Source organism: Carcharodon carcharias, chromosome 11 (assembly GCF_017639515.1).
Source record: "Carcharodon carcharias isolate sCarCar2 chromosome 11, sCarCar2.pri, whole genome shotgun sequence".
In the NCBI taxonomy this organism is placed as follows: domain Eukaryota; kingdom Metazoa; phylum Chordata; class Chondrichthyes; order Lamniformes; family Lamnidae; genus Carcharodon; species Carcharodon carcharias.
In genome coordinates, this window is record NC_054477.1 from 67,593,953 (window position 1) to 67,609,613 (window position 15,661).

The following is a 15,661-nucleotide window of genomic DNA, read 5'->3' on the forward strand; positions in this document are numbered from 1 at the left end:
GTAGAGATGGTATACGTTAAGAACTTTGGGGAAGTAGTTACCAAAGTAGTTACTGGGTGAAATAAGTGTAATGACTGGACCTCTATCTTACCATGTGGAGGTGGAAGGCTGGATCATCTGCAAACATGTGGACCATTTAAGGAAGAGAGAGACAAATCACCAAGATTTGGTTCCACCAGTGATCATGACTGGGTCTGCATTTCCTGTTGAGTGTACTCAACTCAGGACAGACATGTCTGATGTTCCTTTAAGAGTTGAGGATACAGAACTACAAGTGCCCATTGAAGCACCTGATTGTTCAGACAACTCTGGAAAAGGAGGTTCCTGACAAAGAATCTGAAGTTATGGAGCTGCAACGTTCCAAGTGTACCAGGGAATCACCTGAGAGACAGAACTTGTAGATATATGTATAGCTGAGTTAAAGGGAGAGGAATGTAGTAATTATGATTTTGTTTAGTGTCTAATGTACCTTTAAGAATAACACTTGTTAAGGAAGATCACATGATCTGTAGTAATCAATAGGAAGGTAGCGCGGACTACCTCAGCAGTCAGCGTAGAGATAGAGTTGGAGTTGAAAGCACACGTATAGTTGCTGCTGGGTATGTTGTAAATAAACTTTATGGCCAGAATTTTCCCGTTGGCGAGTTCGGGGTGGGGCCCGCTGGCCAACACAAAAATGATGTGGGATGACGTCGGGGGGAACCCCCAACATCATCCTGGTCCATTTAAATCTTTAGGAAGGCGGGTGGACAGTGAAATCAGCTGTCCGCCCGCCAACCTGTCAATGGCCAATTAAGGCCATTGACAGGATGATTAAGATAATTAAAGACCCTGCCCGTCCGACCTTAAGGTTGGTGGGCAGACCAGGAGCCCCAGCAGGCTTCTGAAAAAACATGAAACCTCATCCACTGGTGGGATGAGGTTTCTTGTCCGTTTTTGAAAACTTTAATAAAGTTTCTGGGCTTCTTATTAACATGTCCCATCTCGTGTGACATTGTCACATGAGGGGGACATGTTAACAATTTTTTTATTTTTCTATTTTGAAAGTTTTTCAGACTGTCAGCAATCTCCCTGAGACAGCACTTAGTCTCAGGGAGCGCGCGAAAGAGTGCACTTTGACAGTTGGGGATTCCCTCCACCTCCCACACAGGAAGTGCATAGCGCTTCCCATCAGGCAGCCCACTGGGCAGGTCTTAATTGGCCCGCCCACTCAAAATGGCAGCGGGCCCTGTTTCGGCGGCAGGCGCAGTTTCAGCAGCGGGGGTTGGCTGCCTGCCCACCACCGAGCCGGTGGGGCCCACCCACCCACCAAGGGCAAAATTCTGCCCTATGTTTCCAGCCAAGAAGTGTCGGAAGATCAACCCTATCATTAACAGCACAGCTCAGTCTCTCTTACAACAGAACTATTTACAATGTCAGACAGCATAAGGACCAGGAAGGGAAATTGCGTAGTCAACAGTTTAGGGAAAAGGTTTTAAGGGAGCAGAAGGTCGATCCCATATTGAGCTTGAAAAGAGATTGAAAAGGAATTAGTAATCAATCCATGTTCAAAACTAGGACAGGATAACTTTGGGGTGGCTTCACCTGGTGGATGAAGGGAAGTTGGCATTAGGCAGAAGCAGCTGAATGTATGGTCTCAATCTTGGTGACAATAAAGTCCATGAGCTCCTTGCATTTATTGTTCGAGATAAGAGTGGTAAAGTCAGGGAAGAGGGATTAAGGAAACAGTTCATAGTGAAGAAAAAAGTACTAAAGGATCAGAGCACATTATCATTTTATCGTCCAAGAACAAATGGTGATGTAACAGGCAACAGAGTGGTTATGCGGTTTCCTGTCAACGATGTCCAAATAATTTTTAAAAATTAAATTCATATCCTGGCCCTTGTTGCAATCTTTTAGTTTATGCCTGTTAATAACAGCGTTGAGTCTATTATGCAATGCTGCTAGATCAGTCAAGTGTATAAATGGGGCTGAAAGAAACAGCATAAACCCCATCTCTATCTCCAATCAAGAAGAAAATGAAATGCTTTCAGGTTCCAGTTCTCCTGATACTGCTGAATTCTAAATTTATATTTGCGGTTCCCTTGACTTCTGAGATAAGTGAAGATGACTTTGGTTTTGCTAAGGTATTCAAGATTCAAAAGTTAACCCAATAAGAACTCTTATATTTTAAGTAATTTGAAATGTCCCAGGCTTGAGCAATGTTAATTTATATTGTGTGATTCCGCTTTTCCAGGATTATCTCAAAAAACTTTATGAATTTGAAGATAATTCTGTTCTGAAAACAAGCAGTGAAAACAGTCTAAGAACAAGTGTTATGAAATTGCAAAAGTTCTTTGGCCTCCTGATAACTGGTGAGCTGGATCCCATAACCTTGGAAATAATGAAGAAACCTAGATGTGGAGTTCATGATGTTCTTCAATACAATCACTTTCCAGGCAAAGTCAAGTGGCAACACATGAACTTGACATACAGGTAAATTTTATGTTTCCTGGTATTCTTGGTGGTATTTTTGATAATAGCTAATTCTAAGTTATTTTCTATTATTTTCCAAAAGAATCACCAAATACACACCAGATATTGAACAGAAGCAAGTGGATAGAGCTGTTAGGGCAGCTTTCAAATTGTGGAGTGATGTCACACCATTAACTTTCACCAGGATTTTGGATGGTGAAGCAGATATTATGCTTAGCTTTACACCTAAAGGTAATTTAACAGCATTTTGATATTGAGATAAATTAGGGAAGGGCACAATTAAGTACTGTAATGGATTTATCCTTACAATTTTTTTTCTGTTGCTAGAACATGGTGATGGGTATCCATTTGATGGACCTGATGGTTTTCTGGCCCATGCTTTTCAACCAGGATCAGGACTTGGAGGTGATGTTCATTTTGATGAAGCTGAAACTTGGTCGATGGACACAAAAGGTACTGAGTTTAAATAATGTATTGAAACTCATTGTCATTGAAAATGCTTCTATGAATTATGTACTTTAAATACCATGTCAAAAATAAAATTACTGTTATAGCAAAGCACATCTATATGCATACCGTTTTCAAATCTATTTCTTAATTAGTTGACTTCTTCTAATTTTAAGCAGCTATGATTGCAATATTTTAGTTTCCTTGCACTATTTATCAGTTTTAAGCTAGGTGAATGAGCAGAGAATCTTAGCCAAGGCCTCTACTAACTTTAGCTGACTGCTCAGAGATACAAGGGAGTGGTCCATAGTGACTTGTACTCCAGGGATTTTGTTAGCTTAGTTGGCTATACGGTTGGTTTGTGATGCAGTCTGATGCCAACAGCACGTCAGTTCCTGTACCAGCTGAGGTTATCCATGAAGGCCCTGCCTTCTCAATCTCACCTGAGGTGTGGCGACCCTCAGGCTAAACTCACCACCAGTCATCTCTCTGTATTGAGAGAGCAGCCTGTAGTCCTCTGGGACTATAGTAACTTTCATTTCATTTCTTGTACTCCAATTTCCCTTTTCTCCACTTAGAGAGCTATTTTGGTTGTACTTGGTACTGCCCCTTCAATCTCTTCCCTTGCAACATCACCAGCACCACTGGACAGGTACAGTTTATTATTTTTTTCTGATTTTTTTTCTTTATTTATTTGTTATACATAATGTTGTGACTTTACACTAAATAGCTCCCTGCAAATCTGACATTCTAAACCAAGGCTTTAACATTCTCTGTGTTGTAATAGAATTTTGGAAATGGGCTGTTATGATAGAATAAAAACAGAATTAACTGGAAAAAATCAGCAGGTCTGGCAGCATCGGCGGAGAAGAAAAGAGTTGACGTTTCGAGTCCTCATGACCCTTCGACAGAACTTGAGTTCGAGTCCAAGAAAGAGTTGATATATAAACATGATAGGGTCCCCCTTGTCCTCACTTATCACCCCACCAGCCTCCGCATTCAAAGGATCATCCTCCGCCATTTCCGCCAACTCCAGCATGATGCCACCACCAAACACATCTTCCCTTCACCCCCTTCGCTCCCTCCGGGACACCCTGGTCCACTCCTCCATCACCCCCTACTCCTCAACCCCCTCCTGTGGCATCACCCCATGCCCACGCAAAAGATGCAACACCTGCCCCTTCACTTCCTCTCTCCTCACCGTCCAAGGGCCCAAACACTCCTTTCAAGTGAAGCAGCATTTCACTTGCATTTCCCCCAACTTAGTCTATTGCATTCATTGCTCCCAATGTGGTCTCCTCTACATTGGAGAGACCAAACGTAAACTGGGCGACCGCTTTGCAGAACACCTGCGGTCTGTCCGCAAGAATGACCCAAACCACCCTGTCGCTTGCCATTTTAACACTCCACCCTGCTCTCTTGCCCACATGTCTGTCCTTGGCTTGCTGCATTGTTCCAGTGAAGCCCAACGCAAACTGGAGGAACAACACCTCATCTTCCGACTAGGCACTTTACAACCTTCCGGACTGAATATTGAATTCAACAACTTTAGGTCTTGAGCTCCCTCCTCCATCCCCACCCCCTTTCTGTTTCCCCCTTCCTTTTTTTTCCAATAAATTATATAGATTTTTCTTTTCCCACCTATTTCCATTATTTTTAAATATTTTAAAATCTTTTATGCTCTCCCCACCCCCACTAGAGCTATACCTTGAGTGCCCTATCATCCATTCTTAATTAGCACATTCGTTTAGATAATATCACCAACTTTAACACCTATGTGTTCTTTTGTTCTATTGTTGTTGACATCTTTTGATGATCTGCTTCTATCACTGCTTGTTTGTCCCTACAACCACACCCCCACTCCACCTCTCTCTCTCTCTCTCTCTCTCCGCCCCCCCCACACACACACCTTAAACCAGCTTATATTTCAACTCTTTCTTGGACTCGAACTCAAGTTCTTTGGAAGGGTCATGAGGACTCAAAATGTCAACTCTTTTCTTCTCCGCCGATGCTGCCAGACCTGCTGAGTTTTTCCAGGTAATTCTGTTTTTGTTTTGGATTTCCAGCATCCGCAGTTTTTTTGTTTTTATCTCTGTGTTATGATAGAATGTTACGTATGGATTTGCAGGATACAACCTATTCATGGTGGCTGCTCATGAAATTGGTCATGCTCTGGGACTGGCTCATTCGCAAGATGTGGGGGCTTTGATGTTCCCCACATATACATATTCTAGTATTCAAGACTTCAGTCTACCATATGACGACGTTCTGGGGATTCAAACACTGTATGGTAGGTTCAAATCACTTTTCTATAGCAAAAATTACCAATAATGGCTTATATAACTTTAATTAGTAGAAATCGCTACAGTTCATATTGTCATATATCAAAAATTATCCTTAAGATTTCAAGGTAAGAATTTCAATCTGTTATTTAAGATCTGGTAAACTGTGATTCTGGTATGTTAGCAATAAATTGATCTCATTAGTTGAAAATAGGAGTTTAAATCAGTCTCACGCAACAAAAATAGACAAATGTTATCTAATGGATACACTATCAATATCCTATTTGGCATAATGATGCTCAATAATGAAAATGTAGCACTCAATACAAATCGATGTCATTTATTTTTTAATTGATTATTCATATCAGATATGTTGTAAATATGATAACCTAGGTTCATCAAATAAACCTGACCCAAAACCTCACCCAAAGACTCCAGAGAAATGTGATCCTTATCTGTCCTTCGATGCTGTCGGTAAAATACGTGGAGAAGTTATGTTTTTTAAAGACAGGTATGCAACAACTTTCTCTGCACTTTCATGGATATACGAGTCTCTTTTCCTTCATTTAAATCATTTATAAATATAGTGAAAAGCTGAGATCCCAATACAGATCCCTGGGAGACATCACTATTTACATCCTATTAATTTGAGTATATTCCCTTTATCTCTACTCTATCTTCTACCTCCTAACCAATTCCCTACCCATGTTGACTCCAATTTCATGTGCTCTTATTTTTGTTCACTGATCTTACAATCTGCTACAGGTTCTACTGCTAACTTTGTGAGGAACACCCAAAGATACATGCGGTGGAATTCCAGGATTTCTCCACTCCACATTGTTTGTCTTCTTTTTCAGGACCCGCACCTAATGCAGAAAACATGGAACAATGGGTTTCCTCTTCCATTTACTCTTTGCTCTGAGCTTTCCTAGGAACAGCAATGTGGAAAATATAATCTCTACTCTCAGCATGTTACCTCTTTGGCTTATTTAGTAAATGCTGTTGTGTATTTCTAGCATTTTCTGCTTTTATTTTAATACAATGTTAACAAGCCTTAAATTAGGCAATTTTTACATTTACATGAATAATGAAAATGTCCTGTTGCCAAAATGGTGTCCAGCAACTATGGTGTTGGTTTTTAAGAGAAGAGGTCAATTGTCAACACATGAATCGCATGACCATTAAAACAAAGCACCCAATCACCCCAATACCTCTATTTCTAATCTGTTGAGCTGTTCAGTTTGCAGTATTAACATAAAGATGCTAATTAAATATCAATAATGAGAAACAATTGGATAGCACTAACCTTTGGAATTTCTATTTAGGTTCTTTTGGCGTGTTCACCCACAACTACCCAGTACAATGTTAATGAGAATCCACTCTCAATGGCCAGAACTCCCCTCAAAAATTGACGCGTCGTATGAAAACGTCATTAAGGACGTGACTCTATTTTTCAAAGGTTAGAAATCTTTCCTAAAGTATATCAACAATGATGTGCTTCATGTGATATTGAGAAATATGAATTCATGTCTTTGCAAATTTTCTTACTCAATGTGAGGGATGTTGATACCAGGGATTAGAGCACAAACTATCAAGCACTACAAAGTCAGGTTAGCTATGGGCCAGATGTAGATTAAATTTCCACTGTTGTCCCACAACAATTAATGAAGTCACTCTACAAGCTGGAAACAAAGCCAAGGAACATCAAGAGAGCAGATGTTTAAGACTCAGCATTTGGGAAAGACAGCAGAGGAATGCAAGTGGCAAAAAGGAGTAAAGTGAAGCTGGAGGGTGAAGCAAACAGCTAAGTGGAGATCTTATTCAACTGAGAAGGCTGCAGTACTGATTGCAGTCAATTGGGAATAAGAGTAAATTTTGCCTCATGGTACAAAGCAATAAATAAAGAGAGAAAATAGGGGCTGCCAAACAAATACTGGGAGATGTGAAACAGGGACTGCACAATGCCACCAGCGTGGGAGGCCTAAACTTGCATGCTAAAGAATCAAAGCATTATTAGTGATCTCTAGTGTTGCGAGGAAACATCACAAGCCGTCATCAAATTAGCACTAAAAATCTGTTAAAGCACCTTATACTGGCATTACAGGTCAGTATCAGAGGTAATGAGAGAATTTTAACATGAGAATGTTTACACAGGATTTTTGACAGAACATTCGACCAATGAACCAATTTTGGTGAGATAATCTGATTAAGATAAACCCAGACTCGCCTGATGTTAGTCTGGGCCAGGGACAGATAAATGAAAAGTAAGTTTATAACACATAAAAGAAAACAATTTTTACTCGTAGAGTGATAGATGTTTGAAATAATATGCCAGGCAAGATGGTAGGGCCAAAGACATTAGAGACATCCAGAATGCAACTGCCTGCTGTATGAGGACAGTTTTCAGTACTTAGGAAATTAACTTTGATTAAATGGATTTTTCTCATCTGTATCTTTGCTTATGTGCTTAATGTGGCCCAAGTCTCAAAGCAACCATTTCTCAGTCACTTGTGACACCAAATTAACCGCCCTCTGGTCTTGCTGAATAATTAATTTAACACCAATTTGGTTTTGTGGACTCATATTCACTAAGAACTAGGTTGAGACTCAAAATTAATTTTAATCATGTCGATGTTAAACTATAATTTCTTACCAAATTTATACCCATTGCAATGTCAGATTTCATAAGTGTTATGACCGATCTATTGAAGACCAGAAGATGTGGCTTAGTATCAGGCTAGGATGCATTTGGACTCAGATAACAAGATGAAAGCAAAGTGTTCAAACCCAGCTTGCTACCTTAGCCCTTCACAATCTTTATTTTTATATTTGTTGATGAGATGTGGGTGTCACTGGCTAGGCCAGCATTTATTGCCCATCCCTAATTGCCCTTGAGAAGGTGGCAGCGAGCTGCCTTCTTGAACCGCTGCAGTCCATGTGGTGTAGGTACACCCACAGTGCTATTAGGAAGGGAGTTCCAGGATTTTAACCCAACGACTGTGAAGGAACGGCAATGTATTTCAAAGTCAAGATGGTGTGTGACTTGGAGGGGAATTTCCAGGTGGTAGTGCCCCGGAAGATGCCCTGGACTGCCCCGGAAGGTGCCAGGACTGCACGGGAATTGCCTGGGAAGTTTAAGCTTCCAATAGGCAATTACCCTGTAATTGGAATCATCCGATTGATTTCAATCAGAGACTTCAGATGGCTCTGACTCTTTTAATAGAATAGATACCCAGGAAAAGTTAGAAGGATCAAAACCACTTATAACTCCAGGGTTTTTCTGGTCTGGACAATCTGCCAAATCCCCACTGAAACCCCCAACTACATCTCTCAAATCACCCCACCCCCAACTACTTCCCTATTCCACCAATTGTACCCCCAACCACCCTCCCGACCACCCGACTACTCTCCCAACCCTCCCCATCCCACTGACCACCCGACACCACTGCCAACCCCTGAACACCCAACTACAAACCCCCGACTTCTAACTACCCACCCACACTCCCAAACCCCCCACTGCCCTGACCACCTGACCCTGCCCCCAGACCACTCTACCCCCTCACCCACTTACCTTACACACTTACCTCCTCTCCTGTTAGTGGCTAGGACCCTTACACTTGCCAGTTTACAGCAGCTAGTTCCGTAAAAAAGGGGCAGTGGCTTCACTTCCCCTGACATTGCTGCCCTGCACTAGAAGGACTCCAGAACCAGGTGCACTGCGCATTTCTCACTAGGCCCGGGTCAGAAGATTGGGCAAGAAATATATAGCTCCAGACCTTGGTAAGTGAAAAGGAGTGGAATGGCAATCCGATGGTGATTGCCCCTCCACTGAATTTCTGGGACCACATATAATTTGTTTGAATCTTATTAGTTAGAATATCATACTAAATTTTAATTGAGGTACGCAATTCATTTTATGATGTATTCCTATAAGCTATTTCAATTATTTTAATTATACAGGAAACAAATATTGGGCTGTCAGTGGATATACTATTATACCAGGATATCCTAAGACTATCCGTGACTTTGGTTTTCCCCAAACGGTGAAGAAAATCGATGCAGCAATGCAAATTCATCAGACTGGAAAGACATTCTTCTTTGTGGGAAACCAATGCTGGTGGTATGAGATTGAACTTCATGTAAATGTTCCATTGAAATTTCAAATAAGCACTTTTTCTAAAAATAATTACACAATGCCTTTTTGCTCATTAGTTACGATGAACGTGCAAAACGAATGGATGAAGGATATCCAAAATGGATAGAAGATGACTGGCCTGGCATTGGTGACCATGTGGATGCTGCTGTTCAGCACAAGGGTAGGTTTTCATTCAAGGCACAGTGGTCTTTTTGATTAGCAACCCCAGTATGTGTCAATGTATAATTATAATAGTTTCAATGTTCAGTTGTTTACCAGAAATATTTCACTCAGGAATAAAAATGTTTTGATCTTACATTCTGCCATGGTTAATTACAGAGGCTCATGAATGTGCAGTGTAATAAAAGATAGAATTTCAAATTATTTTTTACTAGTTTTATTGCTATAAAGACCAATCATGCCACATATTAGCATTATTATCCTCAGCTAATATAATCCTTCAAACAGTACAAGTTTCTATGAGGTAGATAATCAACTTACCACCTGGTCATGAAACTGATGGTGCAGATCAGCAGATCATTATAGAAACCACACCATTTCATTTCTATTGGAAAGGAAAATTGGGCATTTCTTTAAACGGAAGTTGATCTGCAATACCACTTCTACAACTGGACAACATGTTGAATAGCTATGACTAGGTTACACCACCTTTGTGAACTCATTAAAAATAACTTGTCATCTTCTGAACTGCTCCAAAACTTAAAAGAAATGATAAGCAGGACATATAACTGCCACAGTTTGGATGCCACTTTTAAGCAGTGTTCCCTCTAACTTCTGTTTGTTGTGTGTGGCCAGCTTGTTGTTTTGTGTGGTCTCTTTAAGATTGATGCATGGCGAGCTTGTGTGCATCTTAAAGGAGCGTTGCTTGTGTGCACCTTCTTTGCTCCTTGGCACATTTCTGATTGTTATATGACCTAGCATCCATGAAGCTCCTGGGGAACATTGATTGTAAACCTGGCTAGCATAAACAATTCATGAATCCATAATTCCTTGGCTACATAGTCATGTTCATTTATGATATATCACTTCTGACATGCCTGCATTTCATATATAGCAGCTATCTCTCTAATGTTTTCTGTATGGCTGTTGAAGATGAAGAACACCTAGTGTAGCATGTATTATTTATTTACAGTAAACATTTGGTTACTTTTGTGAGTTGACTATTAAATTGATTAATTTTATTTTTCAGATTACATTTATTTCTTCCGTGGATTCACAATGTTTCATTATTATTACAACAAGAAGCAAGTTGTTGAAATTGTGTATGCAAATTCAGTAGTTTGCAATTATTGAATACATTTGTGCCATTTCTTGAAAATTTCAAAATTGTGCTAAAGATTCAAGAATTATTACTCTTGTTATTGCATTTTGTCATATTAAAACTGTTCCAGCTTCTAGCCTTCATTGTCATTTGATCTTCAACTGTAACTAACTTTATTCATTAGAATTGCTGAGCATTTTCAAGGACTACTTTTCACTTTTATTTGCTTTTATCCAATGGTGACTGTAACAATTTAAGAAAATTAAAGCTCTTATGCATTCAATACATTCAATCATAGTTATTCCTGCCTTATGGAAATTGTAACACAATTGATATGAAAACTTTCCCAGTTATCCTCACCTCTTCAGTCAATCCACACAAACCTCAGAGAGAAAAAAATGGCAGGTGCTTTTCTGTGTATTATTTATTTTTACTCCAAATAATTTCACCAGATACATTTTTTTATGGATTATGCCTTTCCCTCTCCAATTTCTAGATAACTTGTAGTGAGTCCAGAGATCAAATGGAAAACACTAATGGGGAAATTTTGACTTTGCACAACAGCCAATTTATGCATGGCAAGTTCCCACTAACCAAAATGAAATAAATGATCAGATCACTTGTTTTTACATCTTGGTAGAAAAATAAATGTTGGCCAGAATAACAGAAAAGATACCTTGCCTTTTTTCCAATAGTGCCATGGAATCTTTTATATTCGCCTAAGAGGGCAAGTGAGACCTCAGTTTAATGTCTCATCTGAATGATGCCACCTCTGGTGGCCAGCGCTCCCACAGTATAGCACTGAAGCACCAGTCTTTATTCTGTGTTCAGGTGTCTGGGTTGGAGCTTGAGCCTATGACTTTCTGGCCTGAAGTTTCAAGCAGACAGAGATGCTTTCCGTCTGCAGAATCTGGAAATCCTGTCCCCGAACTCAGCCTTTGCCATTTTCACAGGGGGGTGGGGGAGAGAGTAGGGGGTGGATTATAAATCACACATCCACCCATATAAACCAGCAGCTCAGTAATGTGTGATTTTGGTGATGTAGGTATCTGAAACCCGAAGTGTGCAGATTGGATCAGGTAAGAGCAGGCCTGAACCTTGAGGATTGATTTGGATAGCTAGGGTACCCTTTTGGAGAGGTAAGGTACCCCTTTGAATATGGTCCTGGGACACTTTCTGGAGGGGTAAGACACCCTTTGAGAGAGGTAAGGCAACCTTTGGGACAGGTCAGGGGCCCTTTGGGATTGTTAAAAGTAGACATGATTATGCATAAAAAGTACAAAAACTCATTGGAACTGTCCAAGCTGTCAAAGAACTGTCAAAGTTGTCAAATAATTGTCACCTTGTTAAAGAATTGTCAAAACTCATTGGAAGTGTCAAAGCTAATTGGAATTTTCAAAGCTGTGAAAGGATTTAACTATGCTAGGCTATAAATTTAAAAGGAACAGTGTGGAATTTTTTAAAAAATCAGCACTTGGTTTTTCTTTCTGTCTGTTGACATAAGCCTGAGGGTTTTCATTATAGGATTTGTGCTGCGTGACTGATTTTACAATCTAACATTATCACAGTGCAGTGCCTGTTAAGTGAGCAGTTTGATTGACAGCTCCAAATAGTTACAAAATAGGAATGTTTGTTTTCATAAGAGATTAGTTGATGGAATTTCAATGTATTGAATGTTTTTTTTATCAATGAGATGCTTTTCTTAAATAGTGATGTCCTCAATTATCACATTATTTAATGTCAGCATGATTCTTGAGGTTTTCCCATGGTGGATGCTAGGTGAGTTGACACGGAGGTGATAAGGGAAAAGGGTGGTGATGTGGAGGCATGAATTGGCATTAGTTGGCACTAAGTTTGCATAGGGCCTACAAAGGGCCACGGGGATGAGTGGGGGCATAGATTGGCATTGGGGGTATGAAAAGCCATAGAGAGTGGGTGAGAGCATGAGGTGACATGGGTTGGCATGAATGGGGCATGCAGAGTATGTGGGGAGTGAGGGTGTGTGAGGGATGGGGGCTGTTTGTTCATTTTAAAAATAACAGAGTGCTGGTGCACAGTGGCAGGCCTCCTACCCACCCTGCCTCCTCATCCGGCAGCCTTTGCACTCATTCCAGGGGCAGTGGACCCAACTTCTAATCCAGCCTACCCCCACTACCCAGAATGGAAATCCGACCTTCCAGGCTTCTTTTTCCTGTGCTGGGAAATGTCCTGTCAGTGAAAATCCAGGCTTCGGCTCAGAGGTGACAGTGATACCAGTGAGACAAGGCTGATGGCACTGCCTGAAGGCTAACTCAATTGTATTCACTGGATTGCCTTGCCTAACCTCCTTCACCTCCCTTTTCACTTGCAAAACCAGTTCAAAAGCAAGCTTTTTGTCATCTTTTCTGATTGTGGCTCTGCATCTATTCCTTCATCTCATTTATTTGTTACAGAAATTTTTGTAAAGTGCTTTGGGATCTTTTTCACATTAAATTCACTTCTTGCGTGCAGAGAGAGAGAGTAATCCTTTTAATACTCTACAACATTTGGAATAAACAATAGCATACTATATTCCTGCCCTACAAGTTAAACAAAAATTAGAAATTGCAATAGAAGCTATAGTTATGAATGAAGAGGTTCATTATACTAGCTTTTAATGGATTTATTTTAAAACATCTGTATGGAACAGTATGATCGTGCAAATGAGCATGGAATGTTACTAATCCACTGTGATACACTATGAACTGATGGGATTCAGGCATTTCATCAACAGGAACTATTGAATGGAGGTTTGGTATGTGCACTTCTTCATAGGTAAATTTGGAAGGTTACTTGTCCATATACACTTTCTACTTGTTGGATCAAGGTGATGTCAGTAGATGCCTGAGATACCATATAACCATAAAAACATACAGCACAGAAAGAGAATATTATGTAGATTAGAGCAATCCAAAACAAATCCCACACCCTGGGCCCATAAAATGGTGAGGGAAGGTGGGGGTGGAGTGTCTACCACCTTCTTGCCACCATGCTACTTTACCAGTGGTAGGAAAGGTGCCCTCCCACCCAGGGGCCAATCTAGCCACTTAAGTGGCCAATTAAGGGCCTTTCCTGCTGCCATTGAATTTAACCAACAGGGGGTGGGTTTCCTCCATGTGAGGTGACTGCCTGATGAAGCCTGTCAGCCTCCTTGTAGATTCAGGCAGGGATCTTCTATTCAGATACTCTGTGGCCTACAGAGGGTCTCCTAGGCAGTAATGAATTCCCCTGCAGCAAACCCATCCCTGTCCTCACAAACTCCCTTACTCCTCGCAGGGATGTGCCTGCCTGGCCTTGGCAAATGCAGACCTCATTGTTGGGAGGGCGGCTTCCATGGCATCCTTTTCTTCTAGCTGCAATTCCAGCCATGGCCACTGCTCCTAGTGGGGCTGCTGAGACTGCTGAGCTCCCAGCCCATCAATTGGCCAGCAGCTCTTGGGCACAACTAATTAGTACCCCAACACACGAAAAATTGTGCAGGGGTCCCACAAAAGGCTGAGGCAGGATCACCCCTGGCTTTCTGTCCCATCGTCTGGACCCCTGTTGCAACAATAAAATTCAGTCCTCGTGTCTGCTACCACTTCAAAAGTTTATAAAGGGCTACCTTAGAAGATGCAGTGGTTAGTGTTTCCTAACCTTCTCACTCAGTAACAATACTAAATTGATGACTCTCCATCACTAACTTCCCAAAAAGAGGAAATAGATTTCTCAACTCACTCTATCAAAATTATTTAATATTTTAAAAACCCTTATTAAGTCTCCTCTTAGCTTTCTCTGCTCCAGTGGATTTAGTTCCAGTTTATCAACTGCCTCCTCATAACAATAGCATTATTACCTTGGTGAATCCGTACTATCTGTTCTCTATAGCCTTACTATCTTTTCTATAACACAGCATGCAGAACTGTGCACAGTACTCTTAACTGTGGCTTGACCAATGCCTTGTACACATTTAACATTATCTCATTGCACTTGTGCTTCTTGTATAAATTTATAAAACCTAAAATGTACTGGTCTTTTATTTTTAATGGCTTTACCTACCTACATGCATTTTAAAAAATTACCTATGTGGGCCCTTAACATTACATGATCCTCCACACCCTTCAGTGCCAGTGCCCCAACTACACCCCCAACCCCCACCTGACTACCCTCCCAGCCCCCGACTACCCCCACCCCCAAATAGCTTCCAAAAATCCCCCCACTCTCCCCGGCTACACCCCAGCCCCTGACCCCTCCCAGACCTCTGACTATCCACCACCACCCAACTACCCTTCTGAAGCCCCCAACCCTGCCTACCTCCACTCCCCGACTACCCTCCAAACCCTGACTGCCTGGCCACCTCCCCAACTACCCCCCACCCCCTAATTACCCTCCCAATTCCCTAACTAATCCCCTAGCCACCCGACTACCCTCCCATCCACTTGAGTATCCCCCCCACCTGATTCCTAACTGACCATTTAACCACCCCCCCCCCCAACCCCCCACCAAGCCCACTGACCCATCCTACCTCCCTCCTGCCCACTTACATTATACATAACCTGCTTCCTGGCTTCTCAAAGTGGCTAGGACCTTTAAACTTCCCTGCTTTATGGCAGCTAGCCTCCTTTCCCCCAAAGATGCTGCCCTGAACTGGAAAGAGTCCTGAACCAGGTACGCTGCATATCTTTCACCAGGCCCAGGTTGGAACAGTGGGTGAGAAATGTGCAGCTCCCAACCTGGTAGGTAAAAGGAACAAAGTGGCAATCTGACTGTGATTGCCAGTCCTCGGAAGTTCTGGTCCATTGAATGTCAACGTTTACAATTTCCTGTATTCTGACTCTAATAGATGGAACCAGAGTAAAGCAGAAGATACTATTTACAATAGGGCAACTCTGATTATGATACACGTAATTCCTTTCAACAGTTGTTCCACAATACTTCGCTTTATCCTCGCTGATACTTGAGCCTTTTTGCACCTGGTCCCCAAGGCGTCCACATTCAACTTCTCCCTTGTCATTCTTTGGGTCAAACGCACAGCTAAGTTTG

General features: G+C 41.4%; 1 protein-coding gene across 1 annotated transcript; it reads left to right on the plus strand.

The window, feature by feature from the left end:
- The first annotated feature begins 1,920 nt into the window (after positions 1-1,920).
- LOC121284084 (collagenase 3-like) lies at positions 1,921-10,904 on the plus strand. The gene is made up of 10 exons (XM_041199138.1): positions 1,921-2,126; positions 2,237-2,475; positions 2,558-2,706; positions 2,803-2,928; positions 5,051-5,212; positions 5,598-5,715; positions 6,530-6,663; positions 9,165-9,324; positions 9,417-9,520; positions 10,550-10,904. Exons 1-10 carry the CDS (start codon positions 2,019-2,021, stop codon positions 10,651-10,653), a joined length of 1,404 nt encoding a protein of 467 aa, XP_041055072.1. The 5' UTR covers positions 1,921-2,018; the 3' UTR covers positions 10,654-10,904.
- Positions 10,905-15,661: the final 4,757 nt, after the last annotated feature.